Below are 22648 nucleotides of genomic sequence, written 5' to 3' on the forward strand. Positions count from 1 at the left end.
CACCAGAGAACCCAAAATAACAGCCAGGAAATCGGAGTGCATTTTGCATGGGTTCACTAAAAACTGTTAATATTCAATAGTGATTATCAGGATAGCAGTTCTTATCCGGGATGTGCCTTTTCACCAGTCAAGAGGACTGGCTTGATGGAAGAGGCTCTAAAACTCCTCATTACTGCTGAAGGAGCAGGTCCGTTTGGCACTGGGATAAACCCTCTCCCTAGGCAGGTCGTAAGAAATCATGGGATCCTACAGAGGGGTGCCAGATCAAAGCAGCAATCTCTTCTGTTCCACATCCCACTTGATTGTGAGTGGCACTTTCCCTTTTGTCCTTTTATCCTAGCGCTTTTCTGCACAGGCTTTTACTCTGCTCTCGTTTCTTGCTGACACAGCCAGTCTAGCTCATTCATTATTTCAGCACTTTCCATCGTCGGTCACAGTTGTGTAGAGTGAGTATAAATGCCGCCTAATCAGAATGCAACTACTACAGTCATCAAAATGATTACACAGGTTGCAGGGCAATGAATATTCAGCACTTCTGCCTCCCTTATTGAAACAGGGACTTCTCCTAGTCCACAGTCCTATTTCCACATTACCTTCATCTGGACAATAAACACCCCTTGCTCCAGGAGGAAAGGGGGAGAAAAAGAGGGAGAGCAAGTGAGCATACTGAATCAAAGTATTTTTTTTCTTTCTTCTAATATCTGTATTTTATAATTTAGGTTGAGGGCAATATTGGGCTCTTTCTTGCATTAGAATCATTCCTCCAAGACTAAATTTTTAAATATCTTTAATTACACTTAGTGAAGGTAAGACATGAGTACTGGTTTAATCTTCTAGATGGTCTTGCGGATTAAAATTAGATTTATGTATTTGCATAATAAAAGTAATGTTGTGAAAGAAAGCAGTTTGAGTATGTGAGAGATAATTGCATTTCTATGACTTGCCTTGGGGCAACCCTTATTGGATTGAGCTCAGCACCAGCCATTATACCACTGGAGCATTTTGCATTTTTATGTAGCAGTGCAACAGAATTTAAATTTTATGCACAATTAGTCTTGTATTGATGTATAGTTTGTAGGTAGGCTTAAGCTATAAAACTGAGTGTAAGTCTCTAATGCAGCTTTTTGTTTGGTGGAAGGGAAGGGAGTGGGGAAAAAAAAAACGAGTTTGTGAAGACAGTGAAATTTCTAGGAGTCCAGCAACATTAATACAGTTCTACTGGTTTCCATCCAGTAGCCTGAATTACCAGTCTTCTACAGTGCGTCCCCTGGTACAGTATTTCATACACAAGAATTTCAACATGAGTATTGACAAATCCTGTGACAGCTTTAATGACATCTCTTAAATTTGTTTTTTTCCCCTACCATTTGCCTTTACATACTACAATATTTGAGAAAAGAGCTGAAGCTGAGGTATTTACGAGTTGAGTGCGTAAAATAGAATGCTGTTGCTGCACACTGTATTCTAATAAGCAAACAGTATTTAGTAATTTGCTCAAATATGGACTGCAATATTAGCAGTATTAATTTAGGAAATGGCTATTAACAGTTTTCCACTCAACAAAGCAGAACACACAACGGCAGAAATGGAAGGCTTTCTTTGCAGCAGTGACATCTTGGAGTATTTTGCAATATTCCTTCACAGCTGACATGACAATAGAATGACCTGATTAAGTGTGACAATATTTTACACAGTATTCAGATTTAAAGGCAAATGTTAGTTTCTTTGTTCATTCTGATGGGCTTTAAGTAAATCACATACCCGCTAAGAAGGCAGATATCCTTACAGCAGCACGGGAATTTATAACACTCTTAGCTTCTCAAATACATCTTTCATTCTCTGTAGAAGTGGGGCAGAGTGAGAATGCTAATGTATCTCTTAAGTCTCATGGTTTGTTCTTTTAAATTTTTCCTCATGACTCCACAAGGCTTGTCTTTGTCAACTGCCATCCTGACATGACACCCACCAAATCACTAGAGGTTTCTAATGATGAGCCAAAAAATGGCAGGCAGGCAGAAGTTTCCTGCACATGCCTAGTCTTGTGCCTTTTATGCTTTCTAAATAATACTATTGAAACTAGTGTTGTTATTGTTCTGGACTTACCGTCTCCATACTGCACACCACTATCTCTGGTAACTCTTTATTGTCTTGAGATACTAAATCTTTTCACCGCTTCTTGCTGATCACTTATTTCCCATTCTTTCAGTGTTTTTTTCAAATGCACTGGATCTGGAACAAAGAATACTCTGTGATTAGATTTTAAATGCATATGAAAATGCCTTTTGAGATGCAGGAGTGAGAATTTTGTGGGAGGAAATTTGGATCCCCTAGCAGGGGAGAGTCACCTTTTCATTCTAGATTTGGGGGGTTTTGCATTGCTTAAGTTAAACCAGACCTCTGTCACTCGCCTGCTCTCCTGCTGCATTCCTTCATCCATGATGGCTTTTACAGACACCCTTCACTTAAGGCCTTAACCTTTACCTCTCCTGTGACCCCTTTAGTTTAAGGGTGTACTTGGATGGAGTGATGTGTTCAGTAGCCAAAACATCTTAAGAAATTCACATGTGCTCCCTTCCCTTCATGTCAGCCCCTTTTACCCCTGCACTTTTTTTAATTACGTCTTCAGTTGTGTTGATACAATTCTTTCTGACCCCAGGAACTAAATCAAGTCACTATTTTATTTAAAAAGCAATGCAAGAAAGCATATGTGATCTGGATCTTCCAATCATCAGGTTTGCAAGCAGTCGGATTGACATGGCTGAGGGGATAATGGACCAGACAAACCTGTTCCTTTAGCCTTGCTACTGCCATTTCTTTATGTAGTGAGTCCTTGGAGAAGTCTAGGGCAACAGCATTGTACATATCAATTGTATTTTACGCATCAGGACCATCCATTTTCTGTGATACATATGTACAGCATGGTGATTCTATTTACTTTTGTAGTCTTCCCTGCAATTTTACATAGTTCAGGATTATGGTTGGAAATTTTTGATAGCCCTTCACTGAAAAGCCAGTTGGAGAGCACTTGTCTTGCCTGCTCTTGTGAGTTTTCTGGATAGAAGAAGAATGCTTAAAGCTTAAAGCTTGAGGTGCTGCCTTGAGAGACCTTGTCAATTTATGAAGAAAACCCTGTTTATCTGGGCACAGCAGAAGATAATGCATTTTTTCATAGTGCCTAACACCTTTTGGGGAGCACTCAACCCAAAATATTTCCCTCTAGGCTTTTCTCAAAGCTCTACTTTCCTTAGACTTATCTTGCTGCCTGTCTGTCACATCGCACTTCCATGTACCGATTTTTTGACAGCAATGCCAGTTTCAGGTAGGCCTGAACTATCTGCCTCTGGATCCCTGTTCCCAACTCCTTGCCATCCCCATAAGTGGGCCAATGCAGTTTTTGGGGGCTGGATTGAGATGTAAAGCAGACGAATTAGCTGGGCTGAACAAAACAGGGTTGTGGTGAGAAGTTTGCAGTGTTGTTTTTAATGTGGACGGTTTCCTTATATCATTCACAATGTAGTCTCACAACAATTGCACTAGCAAGGCCTTGGGGCAACAAAAGACTTTAGCCAGATGTTCAGGGATGGAGCTCCTTAAGTCAGCTTTACTAATGAAAAGATGTTCTGTGGGATATTTTTTTCATTCCATTCTACACCCAACCCTTCACAGAATGGTAACGAGGAAAACTTTTCCACTGACACGTACTGCTGTAGTTGCCTTTGCTTTGCGTGCTTGCCTGTGCTTTTGTTTGGGTGGGAGACTGGTACTGGGTCAGTTGCTCCTTCAGAAATGAGCAAAATTGTTTCTCAAACGTCTCAAAAAAAAAAAAAAGTAGGGTATTTCTACAATGTTTTTCTTTCATTGTGATGATAACATAAAGGGGAGAAAGGAAGGGAAAATGGCGATCTCTTATAGATTATTATGGATATGATGGAACCCAATTGTTCTCCAAATTTTGGATGATATTTAAAAACCTGTATTTTAGAAAAAATGCCCAGAAGGAAGGGAATTTAATTTCATTTCATGGTGTATTTTGACAAGATAATGATGAACTTAATGGCACCCATTATTAATTAGGTCCTCCAAACCCTAACTGCATTATAAATTCATTATTAATTATTATTTCCATTAAACTGAAATTTTCCAATGGCCAATTTGAGGAATCCAAGTTTTCAAGTGCTATGAATGGTAAAAGAAAACATAAATTATTTGAAATGGCCATTGGAATACTTCATTGTTTGTGTTGATATCATTGTTGGGAGTGAAAACAATGCAGGTGTGGCATGCTATGCCAAGGAAGCTGTCTTCAGTTGTACACACTCTTCACTTTAATAACAGGTAATTCTATTTTTGGCATAGTAACAAAACTGCTTTAATTTTCTAATCTGAAATCTCTGAGGTTTATGGGGTGGATTACAGTATTATCCAGTATTGTACAAAAAAGAAATTTAATGTATAAAATATCATGACTGCATACCCTGTCTACAAGGTGCCATAGGGGACGAGGGAGAGCAACTACTGGGGAAAGAGGCAACATCTTCAAAGACTCATTTCTGGGTTTTAATCTCATGGGTTAACACATGGGGATTAAAGCAGGGAAATATTGTTTTTCTGTGGGTAGCTGAAAAAGAATTCAAGGTCATGATACATGATGAGAACTTTCCCTCTAAAAATAACTTAAAAATGAGTCAAGTACCATTTTGAAATAATTGTCAAAATTTGGGAAATATACTAACATTTGGAACTATTTTGGTAGCATTCCAACATTTGATTAGGGAGCTTTGGAATGACAAATGAATGTTCTATAAAAACATCAGCTGAAATATGTGGGTAGTTTTACTGAAGTGAAAGGATTTTTCACATGTGGGCATCTTTATTAATACTTGGAAAAAAACTAAGGTAGTGGGAATTTTTAGCTAATTGGTAAACGTAGTTTGTGGGATTCTAAGGATAATATTTCTATTTCGAGTGTCTTACGGTTTCAGATTTTTTAAATGTTAGTGTTATAATAATGGCAATGTATTTAACTTTTAATGCTAATTACACAGTTACACATCCAATGACATTTCTAAGCTATCACAACGCTATAGTTATTACAGAACCACTTAAGGTATGAATTTATGAAACTTGCTCCTAAGACAGAGCCAAATCTGTTGCTTTTCTGATGCAGGCTAAGCTTAATCCTCTGGAATTATATTTATTCTTATTTGTTGTTTTTAGAAGTTTACCCATTCCATGTTTGTGAATTGTCTGAAAACTACTAAGCCTGTTTGTTTTTTGAATTTTTGGACTATTACTTTAAACAATTCTTTGTATGGCTTATAAGCAGTATCATGGAAGTATTTATTACTCCAAGTTTTAAGTGTTTTGATTGCTTGCATGATATATGTTTTACCCAATTATAGAACAATAATTTTACAAAGGAATTTTGAATGCACTTGCTTACACTTACAATTTAAAAATACATTTTTTTTCCACTGTGTATCTAAAATATTTATTTTAAAAGGAGTGTTTTTGCAAGATTCTTTACTAGTAAGTGCACTTTCCAAAAGAGTTGTGAAATATTAATAAACAATTTTTTACCAAATTTTGTGTTCCAAGAAAGGAATTAAGTTAAAGTAGAGTTCATAGTAAGATCATTATCATCATTTCATAGTATCCTGAATTATAGGGATGTCGTGTCGTCTGCCAAAATCAAGCATTGTAAACCGGAAAAATTCAGCAGTAAAATTATGTTTAAACCAAAGCATGAGAAACACAGCTAAGCCATCTAGAAACAACCTTTACGCAGTTACTTAGTGTCATAGTGCAGTAGCCATTCCATTCAAAATTTTCAAATAATCCTTGAAAATGTGCAGCTCTGGCTATGTCTTAAATAATTACATTACAAAACCCAGCCCACCCTCAAAAAATCAAAAACGAACAAACAAACAAACAAAAAAAACCAAAGCAACAAGCTTGAGTAAGAGTGAAGATTTTAACAGGCAGTATAGGTCATGGAAAGATTGTGTCACTGTGAAAGCATGGATGTAGAACAGAAGTTGTTAAAATACAAAAGTATTACACTCAAAAAGTCATATCTCTGAGAAGCTGGTTTAAAACATTTTTTTTAAAATAGACAATTTTAAACAGGTTCATATGCAGCCCTTTGACCTCTTGCTTTTCAGAAAAGGTATATGAGTACACCTGCTAGGAAAATGAATATCTCTCATACAATGTTGCTTGTTCTATTTGGAAAGTGGCCAGATCTGCTGCTTTGCTTACAAATATATCAGCACAAGCACCCGCATACTTACTTAACATTAAACAGTTCTGCAGTACCCTTGGCTAGCAGTACCTTGCTGCTTTCCAGTTATGTGTTTTGTGCTCATTTCCTTCACTTTAATTCCTTACGTTATCATTTGTCCATTTGAATCTTTTCTTCTTTTTAGAAAGGGAATGATAGCTGCATCCCTTGAGTGTATCTAATGATGATCTGTGCAGTCAAGGGAGAGTTATGGAGCTTTGTGTTGGAGCTTCCACAGCCCTCCATGCACAAGTACTGGAATACTAGATGAAGTCTACAAACTTACTCTGATTTTATACTGATAATTATGTGTGTTTTGTACATTTAAACATTCTGGAACAGAGGAGAAAGCTCTAAAACAAAAGAAAAAAATTTAACTTTAGGTTATTTTAGGAGTTTAGCAGTCATTTAAACTGCTTCTGAGACTTGATACTGCTGCATATTTGCTGTCTGGTGAAAATGAAACCTTATTAAATCTAAACTTGTAAATTTCTTCTCTAGAATAAAAACTTTTCACTATAGACAACTTAATGTTAACAATTTGTAAGGGAAGATAATAACTCTTAACTGAATTTAAATAATGCTTTCCAAAGTAGAGCTATAAATCTACTACAGTTGAAGTTCATAAGGTCTCAAAGGAAAGGGAACTTATGGCCACTGAAATGAATAATCTGTAAACTGCCAGTAATTCACACTGTTATTAAGGCTAGTAATTTCTTTGATAGGAGCCTTTGAGTTAGAATATTAAAACAATTGAATGATAAGCTAATACAGCAGCTCGTACACATGAAGTTCTATTACATCAAATGATTTGTGTTACTTCTCTTTCCTGCAGCTCTAGCAATTATTGTAAATCTTAAGTAGCATTTTAATCCTCAGGACATACTATAAATCAAAACCTAGATTTCAGAAATTGTCACCCCAGCAAGTGAGGTTATACAGAATCTCACTAATAGGAATTGACAGATAGCAAATTATATTTCTGCTCTTAGCTTGGACTGAAATTTTCTTTGAAAGGAATTTACCATTTACCATAAGCACTAAATCTGTATTGGCTTTTCAAAACCACCTCACTCTGGCTTAACTCTGCTTCCATTTTAGGACAATGAGAAGTTTAACTTTGCTTTTGCTGAATTAAATAATACGTTAATACTAATTACAACTGAGGGAATAGGTGCCCGTTTTCTAGTCCAGGTCTGTTCTTGCGTTGTGACACTGGATATCAATAAAGGAGTAGAACATTCAGGACCTTTTCATATGTGCAACATATGACAGAAGCAGGAGGATTTTTCCACAGACTTGGTATCTAGAGCAGTGAATTAAAAGTGAAAAGGAAGGTATCCAGGCACATGAAGGCTGCCTCACACAAAAGCAGCCTATGTCTATGCCAGGGTGTTCTAGCTCCCAAACCAGGGCATCTGCATGCAGAAAGCCTTTGGGAGCTGGCCCCTGAAACATTATTGCTCTGAAACCATTCTCAGGTATTTCTGGGGACAGTGCAAGGGCCAGAAGTACACCAGGGACCATTCTGACAGTTTAACTATATAAATTATCACCATATTTATCGAAGAGTACATAAGTAGCCAATGTGTCACATAGTTTGCTGTAAGAGGACCTGAGCCCATTGCATAGCTGAAAAGCAGTTTCTATTTCTTGATCTCCTAGAATGTGTCCTAAATATACCCATTCATTTCCAGGGGTTTTGTTTGGGTTTTTTTGGCCCAGCAAAATTATCTATATTAGTAGTCCCGATAATACTGATTTAGCATCAACAGATTGTTAGACCTGCTAAAGCTCCCTTGGGGAGACTTGTCCTCTGGCAGATTAGTCCTTTGTTGAGGCATAATTTCTGAGAAAAGCAAGGAAATTTTTGTGACCAGATTCTCATTCTCCCCATATTCAAGCCTGGGTTCTGGCTAGTTTGACAATGGTTAGCAAACATTGCAAAAAGCATTCAGGCATTTTCAAGCCCCAATGAAAAAGAGTCTCCGTCTGCTCACACCGCTGTCTCTCTTCCATAGAGACTGATTGATCCTGGTTTAGATTACCTGCTGTCTTTGAAGGGCTGAATGTGCCTAGCTGCTTTTCAGGTGTGCACCTCCCAGCTGTATCAGCTCCGTGCAGCCCCGCTCCGCACTCCAATGAATTATCATAACCAGCAGCAGGTAATCCTCACAGGATTACAACTCCTGTTTCCTCCATTTCTGATCTTTCTGGATCTCATAGGTTGTTGTTCTTTTGGGCATTTGGCATCATGTTGTTCACTCCATCCTAATGGTTATGCTGTGATCACTTAGGGCAAGGACAATACAGGTTTCGTGGTGAGCCCAGCAGACATTTGCTTCTAAAACAATAAAGTCACTCCTAAGTTCCAGCCAGAATTTGTCCCTAAAATGATTTCCAACCTCCATTTAATCCCTCTGTTAAACTTGGACTCTTCTGGAGACTTCCTCTGATCTGGAACAGGCTGAAAATCTGATCACTTCTGATCAGAAGAAATTGGCTTTCAATCTTACAACATCCTCTATTTTCTTGTAAATTCAGAAGGGTGCAGGATAGACACTGAATATTTCTGAGCCAGTGTCTAGCTGAAAAGACAGTTCCAATAACAGCTTTGTAGTCTCTTAAAACATTTTAGATATTTCACACTTGGCTATACCCTGAACTTTTCCACATATGGGTTTGGAGGGGCTTGGGGAGCATTTTCAGCCATGTGTTAAAACACTAAAAATAGTTTAGGTTCAGGGGAGAGGTTTTCAGTCCCATGTCTTTCTGCTTATGTAGATATTGATGCACATAAAATTGTTCCAGTGTTATTCATAGATATGCTCTTGACTAAGATAATAAAACAGTATTGAAATAAATTATACTTTCCTTCAGACATTTCTTGCTTAAGAACTAATCTTCTAGGTATTGTTGACAAGGGAATAAAAGAAAGGCAAACTTTCAAAATTATTTTAACTGCCTTGCTAAAAACTTTGCAAAAACACAGCATCTCTGTAGAAATTTTAAGCTTCCTCTGAGGATTGTGACAGGATTCTGCCATATTCGGTCAATAATCTTGCCTCATCACTTCCAAGGCCTTCATGCCCAGCTCAGCAAGGCCTTGATGTTACAAAGTCCTTTGAATTTTACCTAAAGGGAACTAAAGCCCTTTCGCACTCCAGTCCTGCTTTTTGTTTCATTTGACATTACTCAATAGGTTTTGCTGTGTCTAAATTAGAACAGTGTCTAATAGCTGTCTGATTGCATTCATCATTGCTACAGCTTGACAGGTCTGCAGCACGAAGGTCATATCAAATCCCAGTTCACATAAGGCAAAGTTCTGATTTATTTCCGTACAGAACTCTTGTGAGGCAACCACAGCCCCCTGGACTTTTTTGCACACATATGCTGTGGATTATCAGTTAGAATCAGACTTCTGGATGTAAGGGTTAGGGTTTACTTAGTCGAAGTCTTGGGGTACTCACCCTGCTATATATTGATAGTTGTATTTATTACTTCTTTGGGGGATGAATCTTCAATTTTCTTTTTGCTGTATGTGTTTTCATACCACACATTTATTTTAAACCATTATAAGTTTATCATTGCTGGTTGACCTCTAGGTCAGCAATATGTCCTTCCAAAAATATTTCTTTTTAGAAGATAAGTTTATTAATGTATTGCCTTATAGGGATACATATGATTCCGTTAAAAAGTGATACGTGATACACATGAAAGGCAATTTAGACCTACAAAGAAATGTTTGCACATCCTCTTCTGCAGAGACTGAAGAAGTGGCTTTCTTAGTGATGGGTAAACTTGTATGCTTTGTATAGATAACAGATGGCTAAATACTATGTGGGTCACATTTGTAGTTGGTAATGTCTATTTAGCTTTTTCTACAACAGAAGTGTTTTTATCTTTCTAAAAGTTGACATGCTGTCATGGAGCACATCCAGGCCCTCATCAAACTGCAGAATTGAGGTGACATCAAGTAGTCAGCTGAGATTTCCCTTCCTGACTGGTGGCACAGAGCTATGGAACTGCCGTTAGAGACTCTAGAGAGGGATGAGTAGAAAAGGGGTGTCTGTTTAAGGCATGCTTAGCAGTTTCTCAATGCCAAAACGTCTTTAAAATACTGCAGTTGGCAAAAATTAAAATACTCCTCAGGCTGCTATGAATCATGCCATAAACTGGATTAACCTGTTTGGCTCTAGAAGTTAGGGATGGAAGGAGCAAGGACTGTACCTCTTAATACCTCTTCCATGCTATGTCTCTCTTCATTCAGGTTCCTCCTGGGTTCTTATACACTGTGTGATGCACAAATGTTAATACATGTCACTGTTGGAAAAATATCATGCGAAATATGGAGAAATGAAAAACACTGAACACAGACCCTGCAGCTCTCACCGTCAGTTGGATTTCACAGAGGATCTTGAGTGATAGGTCAGCCCAAAATTCTTCTTAGGGGCAAGGATCTTGTCAACATTGAGTGTACTGTCAATCCAGCTATTTAAGTTTGTTATTATTTCTTATAAGTCAAGGACTTGAAGACATTTTTTTGCTATTTTGCTAAGGCAAACCTGTTCTCCCTGTGTTCTCAAAGGAAACTGCAAGAAGTTCTGAGTTTGCTTCACCCACTTCTTTAACTACCCTGAGATGAAGTTTGGGCAGTCGTGTTTGTGGAACACTGTTGCATGGTTGTGAAAGCTAATTATCTTCCTGTCAACACTACCTATACTTACCTATACATCATATCTGTCTTTATCTGACCTTTGACACTTCTTCAAAAGGACTAATAGGAATAGCCCGCGAACTGCCATCTCTTCACATCCACTCACAGAGCTTCCAGCCCCTTTTGATCTTCCCAAGATCATTTTGCAGTATAGCTCACGTCCACACAGGTTAATGTGGACAAGGACAGAGCTCATTTGTGTGTGCTCTAGCAATTTTTCAGTGGCTTCATTCTTCTGAGAAGCAACACATCAACTAGTGTGTCTACCATATTTGACAGGGGGGTCCTTTCGTCACTCTTACGCTTGTCACCAGTTCTTGGTTAAATATTTGTTTGTTAGTAGTTGCTTCCACCTATCTGTTCCTGCTAGGGAGTATAACACTCTACTTGCAAAGTGACCAGCCATATCCATCCCTGCAGAGGGGCCATTTTCTCCTGGGAGATGTGCAATCAGCTCTTCTGTCTTTGGACGTCCCCCACATGCTGTATGAATGTTACCATCTCGGTGAGGTCTCTCTGATTACAGATATGTCTCAGCACAGCCCCTTTGTTCTGCGCCTCTCCTTGTCTCAGTGAGATGCCATCAGCTGTGACCTCCCTCAGTGCAACCCATCCTTTTCCTGGCCACCTCTGTCAGGAAAATATAGGCCACAGTCCTGCAAATGTAGTCCAGTGCCTGGGTTGAGGCATCATGGTCAGTGTGCTAATGGGTCTGGCTCTGAGAGCTTGCAGGTTAAAGAAAGTCTGACATGAAAAATAGCTCTGCTAGTGCTGAGTGTCTTCAGTGTTCTGTATTTTCTCCGTTTGCTGCAATCCCCGTCTCCTCTTCCTGTACACCCACCTTCAAATTTCCTGGTGAAACTATCCCCGTTTGCTTTTCTCTGTTCACTAGCTACAAATGATTATTTAGGCTGCTGGTTTTTCGATCTATCCTCCTGCCCAGCTAAGCCCTACTTCTTTCAAAATGGAGAGAGTTCGTTTCTGAGCACTGAACTCAGACTCGTCATAACTATCACATGAGAATATTACAGACTGAATAAACTGCAGATTGCATCCTGCCAATGAAGCAATTTATTAGCAAAATTTACTTTAAAAATAGAGCCACTCCAGGCCCAAAAGTTTGTTTTAAAAATAGTTGTATTGCTAAAGCAGAAGAATTATATGAGAGCTGTTACTTAAATGGCATCCTCTGGCTTTTTGTGCAGGCTTCAGGGCCAGTAACGGCTGGGCTCTAATAACTCCTTTCCCAGCAAGCCAGGTAAATAAGCCAGGTTAATTACAGAAAAGGAAAAAGAAACAGGCTGTACCTAGCACACTGAAAATGCTAATTTCAACTGTTCTGCTCTTTTGGGCACATAGAAAGCTTTTTTAATTATTATTTTGTTTGCTTTTTTTTTTTTTCTTTTAAATCCTGCCTAAGCTTACTTTTATGCAGAAGGCTGAAATGCCTGTGAAGAGAAGATTTCAGTCTCTTGAGTAAAATGTACATTAATATATTCCATAAAAGACTTTGTGGGAGCCAGATCTTGTATTTTTTTAATCTTATATAATACATGCATTAATGTGAAGTGAGCCATATTTAAATATTGTTAGGACTTTGAAAGAAAAGTCAGAAAATACAAAACTGATGTTTTGTCATGCAGCTATGACTGTTCTTCTTTCTCCACAAAGTCATCAAGTGAGGACTTAGAGCCAGATGTAATAACTTTCAATTGCCATTGCCTTCAGTGGAGGTTCCCAAGGTAATTCCATGCCAGCACTGCCTTGTCATTGTCAAACATAGATTTGAGTCTGCTACAGATTGTTGGTTTATATTCTGTAAATTCAAGACATGGGATTTATGGTTTTCTGTTTGTAAAGTGTAGCTGGAGAATTATCTTCGGCAGTGTAATATTTTTCTATGTAAGATCGCTAAGTTAGGCCAAACTCACAGCTTATGATGCTGAGAGACATAATTAAAGTCCCAGTTTTGCGTTGGTCGTTATATCTACAGCACAGAGGAATGTGCAGTTTTCTTGCACTGCTTCAGCCCCCTCCCTTGGGGAATCTGCCATAGTTTCTGCATCACCCTTGCACATGGTATCTTCTGGTAGACTTAGAAATGACTAGATTATCTGTTTAATTTGACGTGTTCACCCACTATTTAGCACAGCGGGGTTATTAGCACAAGGGAGGCTTTCAGCTCAGCTGTAATATAAATAAAAATAAACGTTATATCACCTTTGCACAGCTAGATGCAAAACACTTTACATAACCAGGATTTTCAGTCACAAAAGAGCTTGTCCTGACAGCTACCAGAGATGAAAAAAAACCCAAACTCAAACCTGTAGAGGGTCCTGCAGATGAAAGATTAAGCTACAAATGGAGATTTCATTTTCCATTTATTAGGGGTCAGATGCTGTCTAGGTTTGAGGTCCTTGTTTCTCCTTCACAGACAAGAAGACCGAGGGCACCAGACAAATTGTCTCATCCTCGGGAATTTTCTGCATGAGTTCTATACAGGCTCTACATAAACAGCGAGTGGTCCAGCATGCTGTGTGCACAGGTCAGGTTGCGAGGAACCTTGTACTCTTTATGAAACTCCAGGGTTTCACATCTAGGGTTTAGACAAATCATTCTTCATAGTTTTCAAAATCAAGTCTATAAGGCGCATATGCAAAAGTGCTTTCTGTTTGCATTTCTCTTTGTTTTGATGAAAAGAAAAGCAGCTGACAATATCACATACAATATACAGCAGAATAGAGTCCCTTTGCAAATACTGTGTATTTAAGGGTTAATTACCCTACACTTCTCTTACATTACTTAATAACATGCTTTGGGGACAGTGGAGAAATTCCACTGAACATCAGTCATTGCCAGTGTTGAATTTCCAATTTTGTGCCATTTCATCTGTCAGAAAATAAAATGATCCTTGTAATTTTCTTGTTATTGCATGATCTTTATAATGAAAATTATAAGGCTACTTATTACAGAGTAAATATAGTGCTCTTTGAGAAATATTTGTCCTTTAGAAGATGAAAAGGAGGAGGCTGCTGGTGGTTTTCTTTGTTCTTCCTATTTTTTTGCTCTCCTGATCTTTTGTTCCTCGGTTTCAACTTGCAGATAAAAGCTTTTAGTTGCTCATTTTCACGTGTTAGTTTTGAACTATCAGATTTTTTGTCCATTTTGTTTTCTTCCCTCATACCTCAAGCCACAGCTTAGCTCCCGCATCCTTAACTCCTTAGAGACTAGGTAAGTCATTTTGCAATCTTGTATAGTGACTACTGGCTGGCAGGATCTGGCCAAGCAGAGCGGCAGGGTGATCCCGGGGCGGCAGCGAGGCCAGCCGTGCCATGCCGTGCCATGCCAGTGGGGCACGCCGCGCAGGGTCAGCCACAGCCCAGTGATCACCGGGGAAGTCCCAGCTGGAGCAAGCTGAGGTGGAGCCACGAAGGCAAGTCAGGTTAATGGGGTACATGGCCATGGCCCAGAGTTGGCTGCAATGCTGCTGCAGCATTGCTCGGGTGCAAGGATGGAGTAACAAACTGATTCAGTTTACACAGCTGACTGTCAGCGTAATGCTGCTAGTATTTTTGAACATGCTTTCCAGTAAGGCTTCTTAAGAAGCAGGGGTGGCATCATTTGAAGTGTACGAGGGCAAATGCAGGCAGGGTGGCACTGGTCTCTCATCTGCTGCCTCATTTATTTGGCATCCTGTTTGGCTCGTTCACTAAAAATATAATCTGAGCACCAAGTGAAAGTCAAAAGGGCAATTTAGATCTTAGGAACTGTTAGGAACGACAAAACATTATTTCTCTGTGGTAAATCGAGAGCGCACCCTGCTCTGCACATACCAAGTGCAGTTTTGGTTATTGCCTCTGAAAAAGAAAGTGCCAACTATTGTTTAAACATAGGGCAGCAAAGATGGCTGGAGGTATGGAATAGTTTGTGTGTGATGAAATGCTTATTTTTCTCTTCTGACAAGAGACATCTGGATGAAGATGTGATAGAGTTTTCTAAAATCATGAGAGGAATGAAAAAGATTAATAGGGATTTAGTCATTCTTATTATGTGAGAACTGGACATAGCCATTTGACTATGAAGCAGCAGGTATAAAGCAAACAGAGAAAGCTCACTCACTGCAAATTAAAATTGTGGAAGTTATTGCTTAAGGACATTGTAGAGACCCAAAGTGTTCAGGGTTCCCAAAGTGACTAGATACATTAATGGCGAATTCCCAAGTGGTGAGGGAAGGTGGTGATCTGGTTGCATCCCCAGCAGTCTGCACATAAGGATAGTATACAGAAATATTTAACTTTTTTCTTGTTTCTTATGCTTTTCTCATAGCATCTGTTGTTGGCCTGTGGTAGAGACAGGATACTGAGAAAGAAATGGATTTTTTGTTAGGTTCAGTACATTCATCTATAGTACTATACTGCTAGTTCCAGCTTCTCCCAAACCAAAGATATCTTTACTTTCCCAGAAGGGAAATGAGGAGGGAGAGGAAGGAGGAAGAAGCAGGGCTGACTGTTTTCTACCTTTTGTGCATTGTGGAGCTCAGTGTTGTATCTGTGTCACAAGTGTGTGTTATGTCCAGCCAGTATTGTGGAGAGCACGATTCAACTCAGTCCTCTTTTGTTCCTGCTGACCTCTCAGAGATTATTTTCCCAGCTTTTTCTAGCAGACAGTAATGCTAAGAGCAACAGTTCTACAATACTGCCAAGCCTATTATTTTGTGGCCAATACAGATGGATTACTGAGACCTAACTTTGAAGGTAGTTAGCTTTTTCAACTATTTGGATGGAGGATTGGCTCAGCTGGGGAAAAAAATGCAGGCAATTATTTCTAACACTGGGTTTCTTCTTTATCTAATGTGCAATTTTCTGAAATACTGCTGTGTTTTTTATCAAGAAATAGAGGCTAGCTGGCTTGGAAAATCTAAGATAAGGAGTCTCTGAGGCAGGAGTAATTGGTTGTGGTAGATTGGGACAAATTAGAACAGTGCTTGGCAGAATTGTTTACTGTACTGTGTACATGCCACTTATTTCAGCCACTTCCATCATGTTTTCCTTTGTCTCTATTTATTTATTTATCTATTTAATATTGAGATGGTCATTGACATTAGCTTCCTTTCCTACATGAGACTCTCCTGAACAACAAAGACACAAAGCATTAGCCTGCAACATAAAAATGTCGCATGTCCTCTTAGATTATGCACAGTCTGTCTTTAAATGTTAGCATTAACCTTCAGTCCAGTTGGATCTGTAGATACAAGTCTGAAAAAATGCAAACTGTCACTGTGGTGTATTTTTTATTGCAAATATTTATGTTTGTCTTCAGATCATATTTTCCAGGTACAGAAAGAAGTTAGGAAGCTATTATTAGAGTTGTTGGAGATTCAGTTGATTAAGCACCCGTCACCTGCATCAGTTTTATATCACAGCTCTTCTAATTCAGTGGCCATTGCACAAAAAAATTTCATTGTACCTTTCAGATGTTTGCTACCTTGATTTGTTATTGTCCCAGTGAAGGAGGATATAGTCCTAATGATCTCAAGTGTGCTGTGTTCCCGCAACCCACTCTCCATCAAATTCCAAAAGTAACAAAAAATAAAAATAAAACTAGATAATGCTCCACAACCTTCAAAGGGGAACAATAAATATATAGAGAGAAAGGGGAAAAGAGAGAGAGAAAGGAGATGTGCATACACATACCGAAGAATTTGTTGCAGCAAAGTTAACTTCTGCATTCAATGCCAGAGACTGCTTGAGGGCAGTCACACTGTTGACTCTTTTATAATGACTGCAACAGGTGTGAGCAGAATTAAAATGGGAAAATGGGTGAAAACCCCCTGAATGTACCACCCATTGGTGCTATATTCATGCAACCCCACCCAATGGGTTGTTGCATGAATGTAGCATTGACGTGTCACAAGTTAGGCAAGGCATACTTCTGGCATAACCAGTAAAGCAAGGAAAAGCTCTCTAAATGGAAAGTTACAGTTAGCTGTGGAAGCAGAGATAGGAAAACGATCAGTGACAGCAATCTGTAGCCAAACATCAAAAGTCCTGCTTTGCTCTTTTTTTCCTCCTCCCCTGTCTCCCTCAATAGACATCCATCAAACTGCAATAGGATTTCTGCTGGCCAGTTTGTGTCTTGTAAATTGACAAGAGAGGGGAGAATCACTTTGCCCAGAATCCCTGCTAAATTACATGAAAACAGGATTTATGCTGCATGTAAACTGTGCAAATCTAGTCAGCTTTTAAGTGGAAACCAATTTTGTAGTGTGTAAGTATCATTGATTTGTTAATCTGACAATTTTTTTAAACAAGCTGATGTGGATTAGCCAGTTCTGATTGTATGTCTCCTACAAGTCATTTGAGTGCTGGATAGCTTGGTGAGTAAAGCACTAGAAATTAACCTTTGAGGCCCCTGCCTATAAATAAATTATTGATCCTTAAAAAAGAATCAGATAATCTCATTCGATATAGTTTTCTGTAGCGTGAGTCTAAATCCTGCCATACAGAATCATTTATCATAATTGACGATCTTTTTCCTGAAGCAGACAGGAGCTGAGCTACAATAGAAAGCAAATCCTCCAGGAATTGGTACAGAAGAGCAGTATGAAGAATTTCCAACCGATTTGATGCTTAAGGGATGTTTTGTTTCCCCTTCAAATAATTCTAAGGGCTTTTAGCTTTTATGTATGCTTTTATAGCTGTATATCCAATAATTCTCAGTCAGGAAAAAAGTGTCTCTGAAATTTCATGCATGATGGTATTCTGGAGCCAGACAGAAGTAGACGGAATGAATTTCTGATCCATGACGTAACAGACACAAGTGGAAAATACATAGCAAGCAATGAAATATTGAAAGGCAGAAATGATACAAAGTTCAGTACTTAACATATAAATGACTGCTCAGAAGTACTCTATAGAAAAAATAGTTAACATGGTGTCAAAACGTAAGCGTACGCGCAGTGAGACCTAGTATTGTTATTTTTTACAACTGCAAGTCAGTGATCTACTGAAATGAAGAAAAGTCAAGTGAGCATTTTAATTACATGAGAACAAAAAGCTGAACCTTACAGTTAGTTTCAATAATTTGACTTTCCATTTTGCAAAAGGAAAGAAAAACCAGAGGACGCTCATGCCTGAGCTCTGTTTCTCTGTTGCTGGGCAAGGGGAAGACTGTGTGTGTGGGAGGGAGAGGGGATTCCTGGGGGGACACCAGTTCTGACTTGGCTTATCAGCCTGCTTAAGTGTTAGCATCAAGGTCAGAGATGTTCTAGTCCTGATTTCTAGTGTCTGCATCAGCACTGATAGTGCCAAGCTGTGTGACTCTAGGATCCCACTAGGTATAAATTTTCAAAAAGACTTTTTTTTTCCTGATTGGAGATGATTGATACACCAATGCCTGTACCCGAGAGGGGGGAGAAAACATGAGTACCCCCCCAGCCCTCTGCAATTGGACTCTATACCCCATGGGCTTTCATATAGACAGGTAGCAAGGTTGGAGATTTGCTCCTATACCTGTCTATTCTGGCTTCAGGCTCACAGCTTAGAAACACTGCACTGTTGAAAGAATACAGAAAAAAGTGTAGCTGAGGGAAAAAATGTGCATGCTCTAGATATGGGAAGTAATTCAAATATTGGAAGAAAGAGTGTCATATAGAGTGTCTAATTTAATGAAGATATATTGGACTTGTGATAATGGAATTATTGTGTTTTTAAAAAACCTTAGACAAGACCAACTAATTACAAGGCATAGCATATCTCTGTGTAAAGTGGTAAAGAGAAAAGATGTATGCTGTTGCTCTGGATTAACTCAGAAGTTATTTGTAGCCATGTAAGTAAAGACTAGAAAGAGTATCCTCTAGTGTGGTGCGGCAGCTGTTCTGTACTAAATTGCTAGCGTAATCTCATGAAATTGCTTGCACTAATTCACTTCAGCGTACCGATAAGTCTGATGGCATAATGCTGAGCTGTGGGGTTTCTCTTCTGCCCTGTACATAGTAAAGGATAGCCATTTTCCCCTGTGTTCCTAGTCAAGTGCAGCCACTGAGCTTGGGGTAACTTGTAACAGCCTTGGAAATTTAGGACCTCAGTGCAAGCACAGCATCCTTCCCTGACCCACTGAAAGGGCCTATCCACCTAGCAAGAGCTGTGTTTTCTCTTTTATGCACAAGGGACAAAATTAAGGCAGTTTGTGTATCAGTATGATGACTAACCAGAGCAGAATATTTTTCAGTATTTTGCAGAAATCTGTGGCTATTTAAAAAGAGATATTCCTCCACCAGGTAGAAATTGTTCAGTAGTGTACCAGTTTTATCCCTCCTGATTAAAGTGGTTATCCCTGTTGATTAAAAAAAACCCACACTGGACTGGACTTCAGCTGTACAGTAAAAATGACCAGGAATTTTTTTGTTTTTCTCAAATTTTTTTTGAAGTGTTGCAGAAAGAGAGCCGGATGTTAAAGTGTTTTGTTTATTTCATAGGCAAATAATAAGTTGTGCACCATAAAAATGGATAGGCCATCTTTGATGTTCATTGACAGATCCAAAGCAAAGCATTCTTTATGAGAAAACACTGCATTGCTAATAAAGTGATCCCAACAGCCGAGCTTGTGCTGCTTAATTTGTTTCCATGGAGTGATATTATAATTCTGACATACTGAAAAATCGCCTCGCAGAGACTCATATTGCATTTGTTGCTGAGTGCATCTTTGATATAACATTTGTTATTGTAGTGCTTGGGGTGTCTTCAGAGGAGTAATATTCTAAATGAACCTGGCTGTATTATCCCTTTAATGTAGAGTAGAATTTTGCATTAAATTTTCAGCTTATTTCAAATGTGTTTCACCAGCTATTCATCACGAATGGTCTGTTCAAGAATAGGGCCAGTATATCAATATAAAGTCAGAAAAAGCCTTAACTCTCTATCTTTGGGGAACCTCTCAGGTCGTTCCAATTCTTTTCTGTTAGATGAACAGACAGCACGATCTCTTGTATTTATGCCTGCCTGTCAGGGTTTTTTTTATAGTAGAAACACGAATCACTGTTTGTAATGCAGGATTAGCCTGTCTCGCACAACGTTATTAGAATTAGACCTGACTAGAGAGTGACGTAAGTTTCTTTTTCTTCTGTATTTACCTTTAGTTTTCATCCCAAACCAACTTTGGCACTGCCAGGAACAGGCTGCCTCTTGTGTTAGAGTAAATATTAAAGAACATATGTATTATTTCTCTGGATTTGCACAGACAGAAAATGAGAGCAGTATGTAGTCCCCCCTCTGTGGGCTTCTGTGTTCTGAGCTGCCAGTAAAATGTAAAAAGATTGTACTATGATGTCCTGCTAGACCTCAAGACTGGAAGGACAGTTTGTATTGAACACAGGCATTTTTCATAATTATGTTGCCTGCAGGGTTACCACCTGCCCTAATTTGATCTGATTAAGGTGAAATGCAAAACCGTCCTCATTTCACAAGTGGAACTTTGCCATGCTCCCTCGTGGAGAGCAATAAGATATGCATACATGTACTGCTGCTGGGAAGGAGGAAGAAAAATAGTAGAATTAGGTAACAATTAAGATTTCAACTCCATCATGAGAGTGCAGGTCACTTTTAGACAATTGCTTCATTCTTTAGTGTCCTGGAAATGGTTTTCTGTCATAAAGCCCCTATGAAAAAGAGGAAATCATAGCCACTCATCCAGATATGTCTGTACTATTCTGTGAGACATAATATATTCCATGGCTTTTTAAAATTCTCTTTTGGTTGGATGGGCTTATTGTCCATGAACATTTATTTTTAGAGTAGCCTGGGCTTGCCTTGTAGTCTGAGTCATTTAGGTAGCAATTTAAATATTTGTCTAAACTCTCGGTGAAAGGCTCACGTTGAAGTCTTATAAATGCTGCACAGATTAAAGGAAAAGAATTTTTTATACACTGTTTATACAGAATGACGTCATATCCCGGGAAAAAAAGAATGCAAAAGTAGGAAGAAAAGCATTGCTGTTTCTGGGTCACTGAATATTCTTTGCCATTCTCCTTTCTCCAATAGTAATTTTGTGCATGCTTATGCATGTGTGAGTAAGAGAGCAAGACCTACATGTGTGCATCTTGGTTTTTCTGTCACATTTTTTTTGAGCTTGGCATATTGATTTTCCTGTACTGTGGACAGAAAATAACCTTTAAAAAATTGCATTTTAATATCCTTGAACACTAGTTTTGTAATTAAAGAGATGGAGAGCTGTGTTTGTTCTCTGGCACCTGGCCACATCTTTCGTGATGGTACAATGGCTTATTCTACATTACACAGTCTGTGTAATAACCTCACTTGGTAATATACGAATGAGATGGAAATTTATTGCAACACGAATTGCTGAAACTGTTGTCTCTATCTGTCATTCCCCAAATTATAGGACAGTTACTTTAATTGGATATTTAAGGGGAAAAAGAAGAAATATTTACTCTCCAAATCTGTTTCTCAGTACTTGGGCTTTACAATATACTTCTGTTATCAAGCCATCAGCTGGAAAATGGCCCCATGAACTTTGGTTTAATTTCAGCTTAGAAACCTTTTAGCGTTTTCTATATTGCACCTGCTTAATTCTGGCATTCAGAAATGACAATCTTTTAAAGACTTGCCCTTCAGTAACTGGCAAATGAAATTCTTCTATAGTTATTTTTGCCTTGTGTTGACTTTTACTCAGGGATAGTTGGATTTTCCCTGAGAAGACAATCTCCTCTCCTACAAAGTCTCCACCACATGCTGAAAGCTCCTGACCTCTCACTTGCCTTCTCAAAGGTACTGATCATCATCAAAGACCAGTGCCAGCATGAAGGTGGGAATTTGAGAGAACAGAGTTTGCTTTAGAGATTTCAACTACTTTTTGAATAAAAGATGAGAAAACCTTTCATGAATTGAGCTGATTGAGCTAAAAAACTAGTATACTGAGAGTGAAGAGCTCCTTTCAGTCCAGATCCCTGCAATGAGATTTTCACTATCAAGGTTTATGTGGCAGAAGGTGTTTAGTCTTCCAAAATAAGTTTAGAGCAGCTCTGTTGTGTCTCAACTAAAAAAAACCCCACCTGGTTATGTTAGGAGCCTTAGACTTACTGATTTCTGACTCTTTGATGTTATAAAGAAACTGTAGGAGTAACTTCTGTTAATTAAGAAGCATTTAAAAAAAAAAAAAGGAACTATGGTGTTTCTGTAAAATTTACTTTAATTTGACAGAAGTCAGTACTTGCATGGAAAGAAGGGAGTCTCCTTTCTATTTCTGCTTCTGGAGCTGCTGTATTTGAGCAGTAAAGGTCATAGTTCAGTTTCTCGTTTCAGATAGACAGCACGGGTTTTGTTTTGTTGCATGAGTTCAGTATTCAGTGACTTCACTGAGAATTGCATGGGTGAATTTAGGCCTATAATTTAAACGGGAATATTGAGCAACCAGATGGTACAAACTATCAGTCAAATGTGTTTGCACTATTGCATGGTCACCCTGAAGTCTTAGTCTCTTGGGCAATACTGATTTTTTTCAGAAAATTTCCCCCCTCTGACAGACTCTTTCAACGGTTTGTCACATAGCAGTGTAGCATATACAGAAAACTGCCAAAAATAACAAGCAGTGGCATGCTGGCATTGTGCAGCTCAGTACAATTCAGGGTTTGA

General features: G+C 38.7%; 1 protein-coding gene across 1 annotated transcript in view; it reads left to right on the forward strand.

Moving 5' to 3' along the window:
- Window positions 1-22648, forward strand: part of PRKN (parkin RBR E3 ubiquitin protein ligase) — a 767561-nt gene that overhangs the window by 623566 nt on the left and 121347 nt on the right. The window contains exon 8 of the mRNA XM_069786113.1: window positions 21690-21821. Coding sequence (XP_069642214.1) covers window positions 21690-21821 — 132 coding nt within the window. The remainder of the gene's footprint in view (window positions 1-21689; window positions 21822-22648) is intronic.

The sequence above is a fragment of the Haliaeetus albicilla genome, chromosome 7, assembly GCF_947461875.1.
Source record: "Haliaeetus albicilla chromosome 7, bHalAlb1.1, whole genome shotgun sequence".
Lineage (NCBI taxonomy): Eukaryota > Metazoa > Chordata > Aves > Accipitriformes > Accipitridae > Haliaeetus > Haliaeetus albicilla.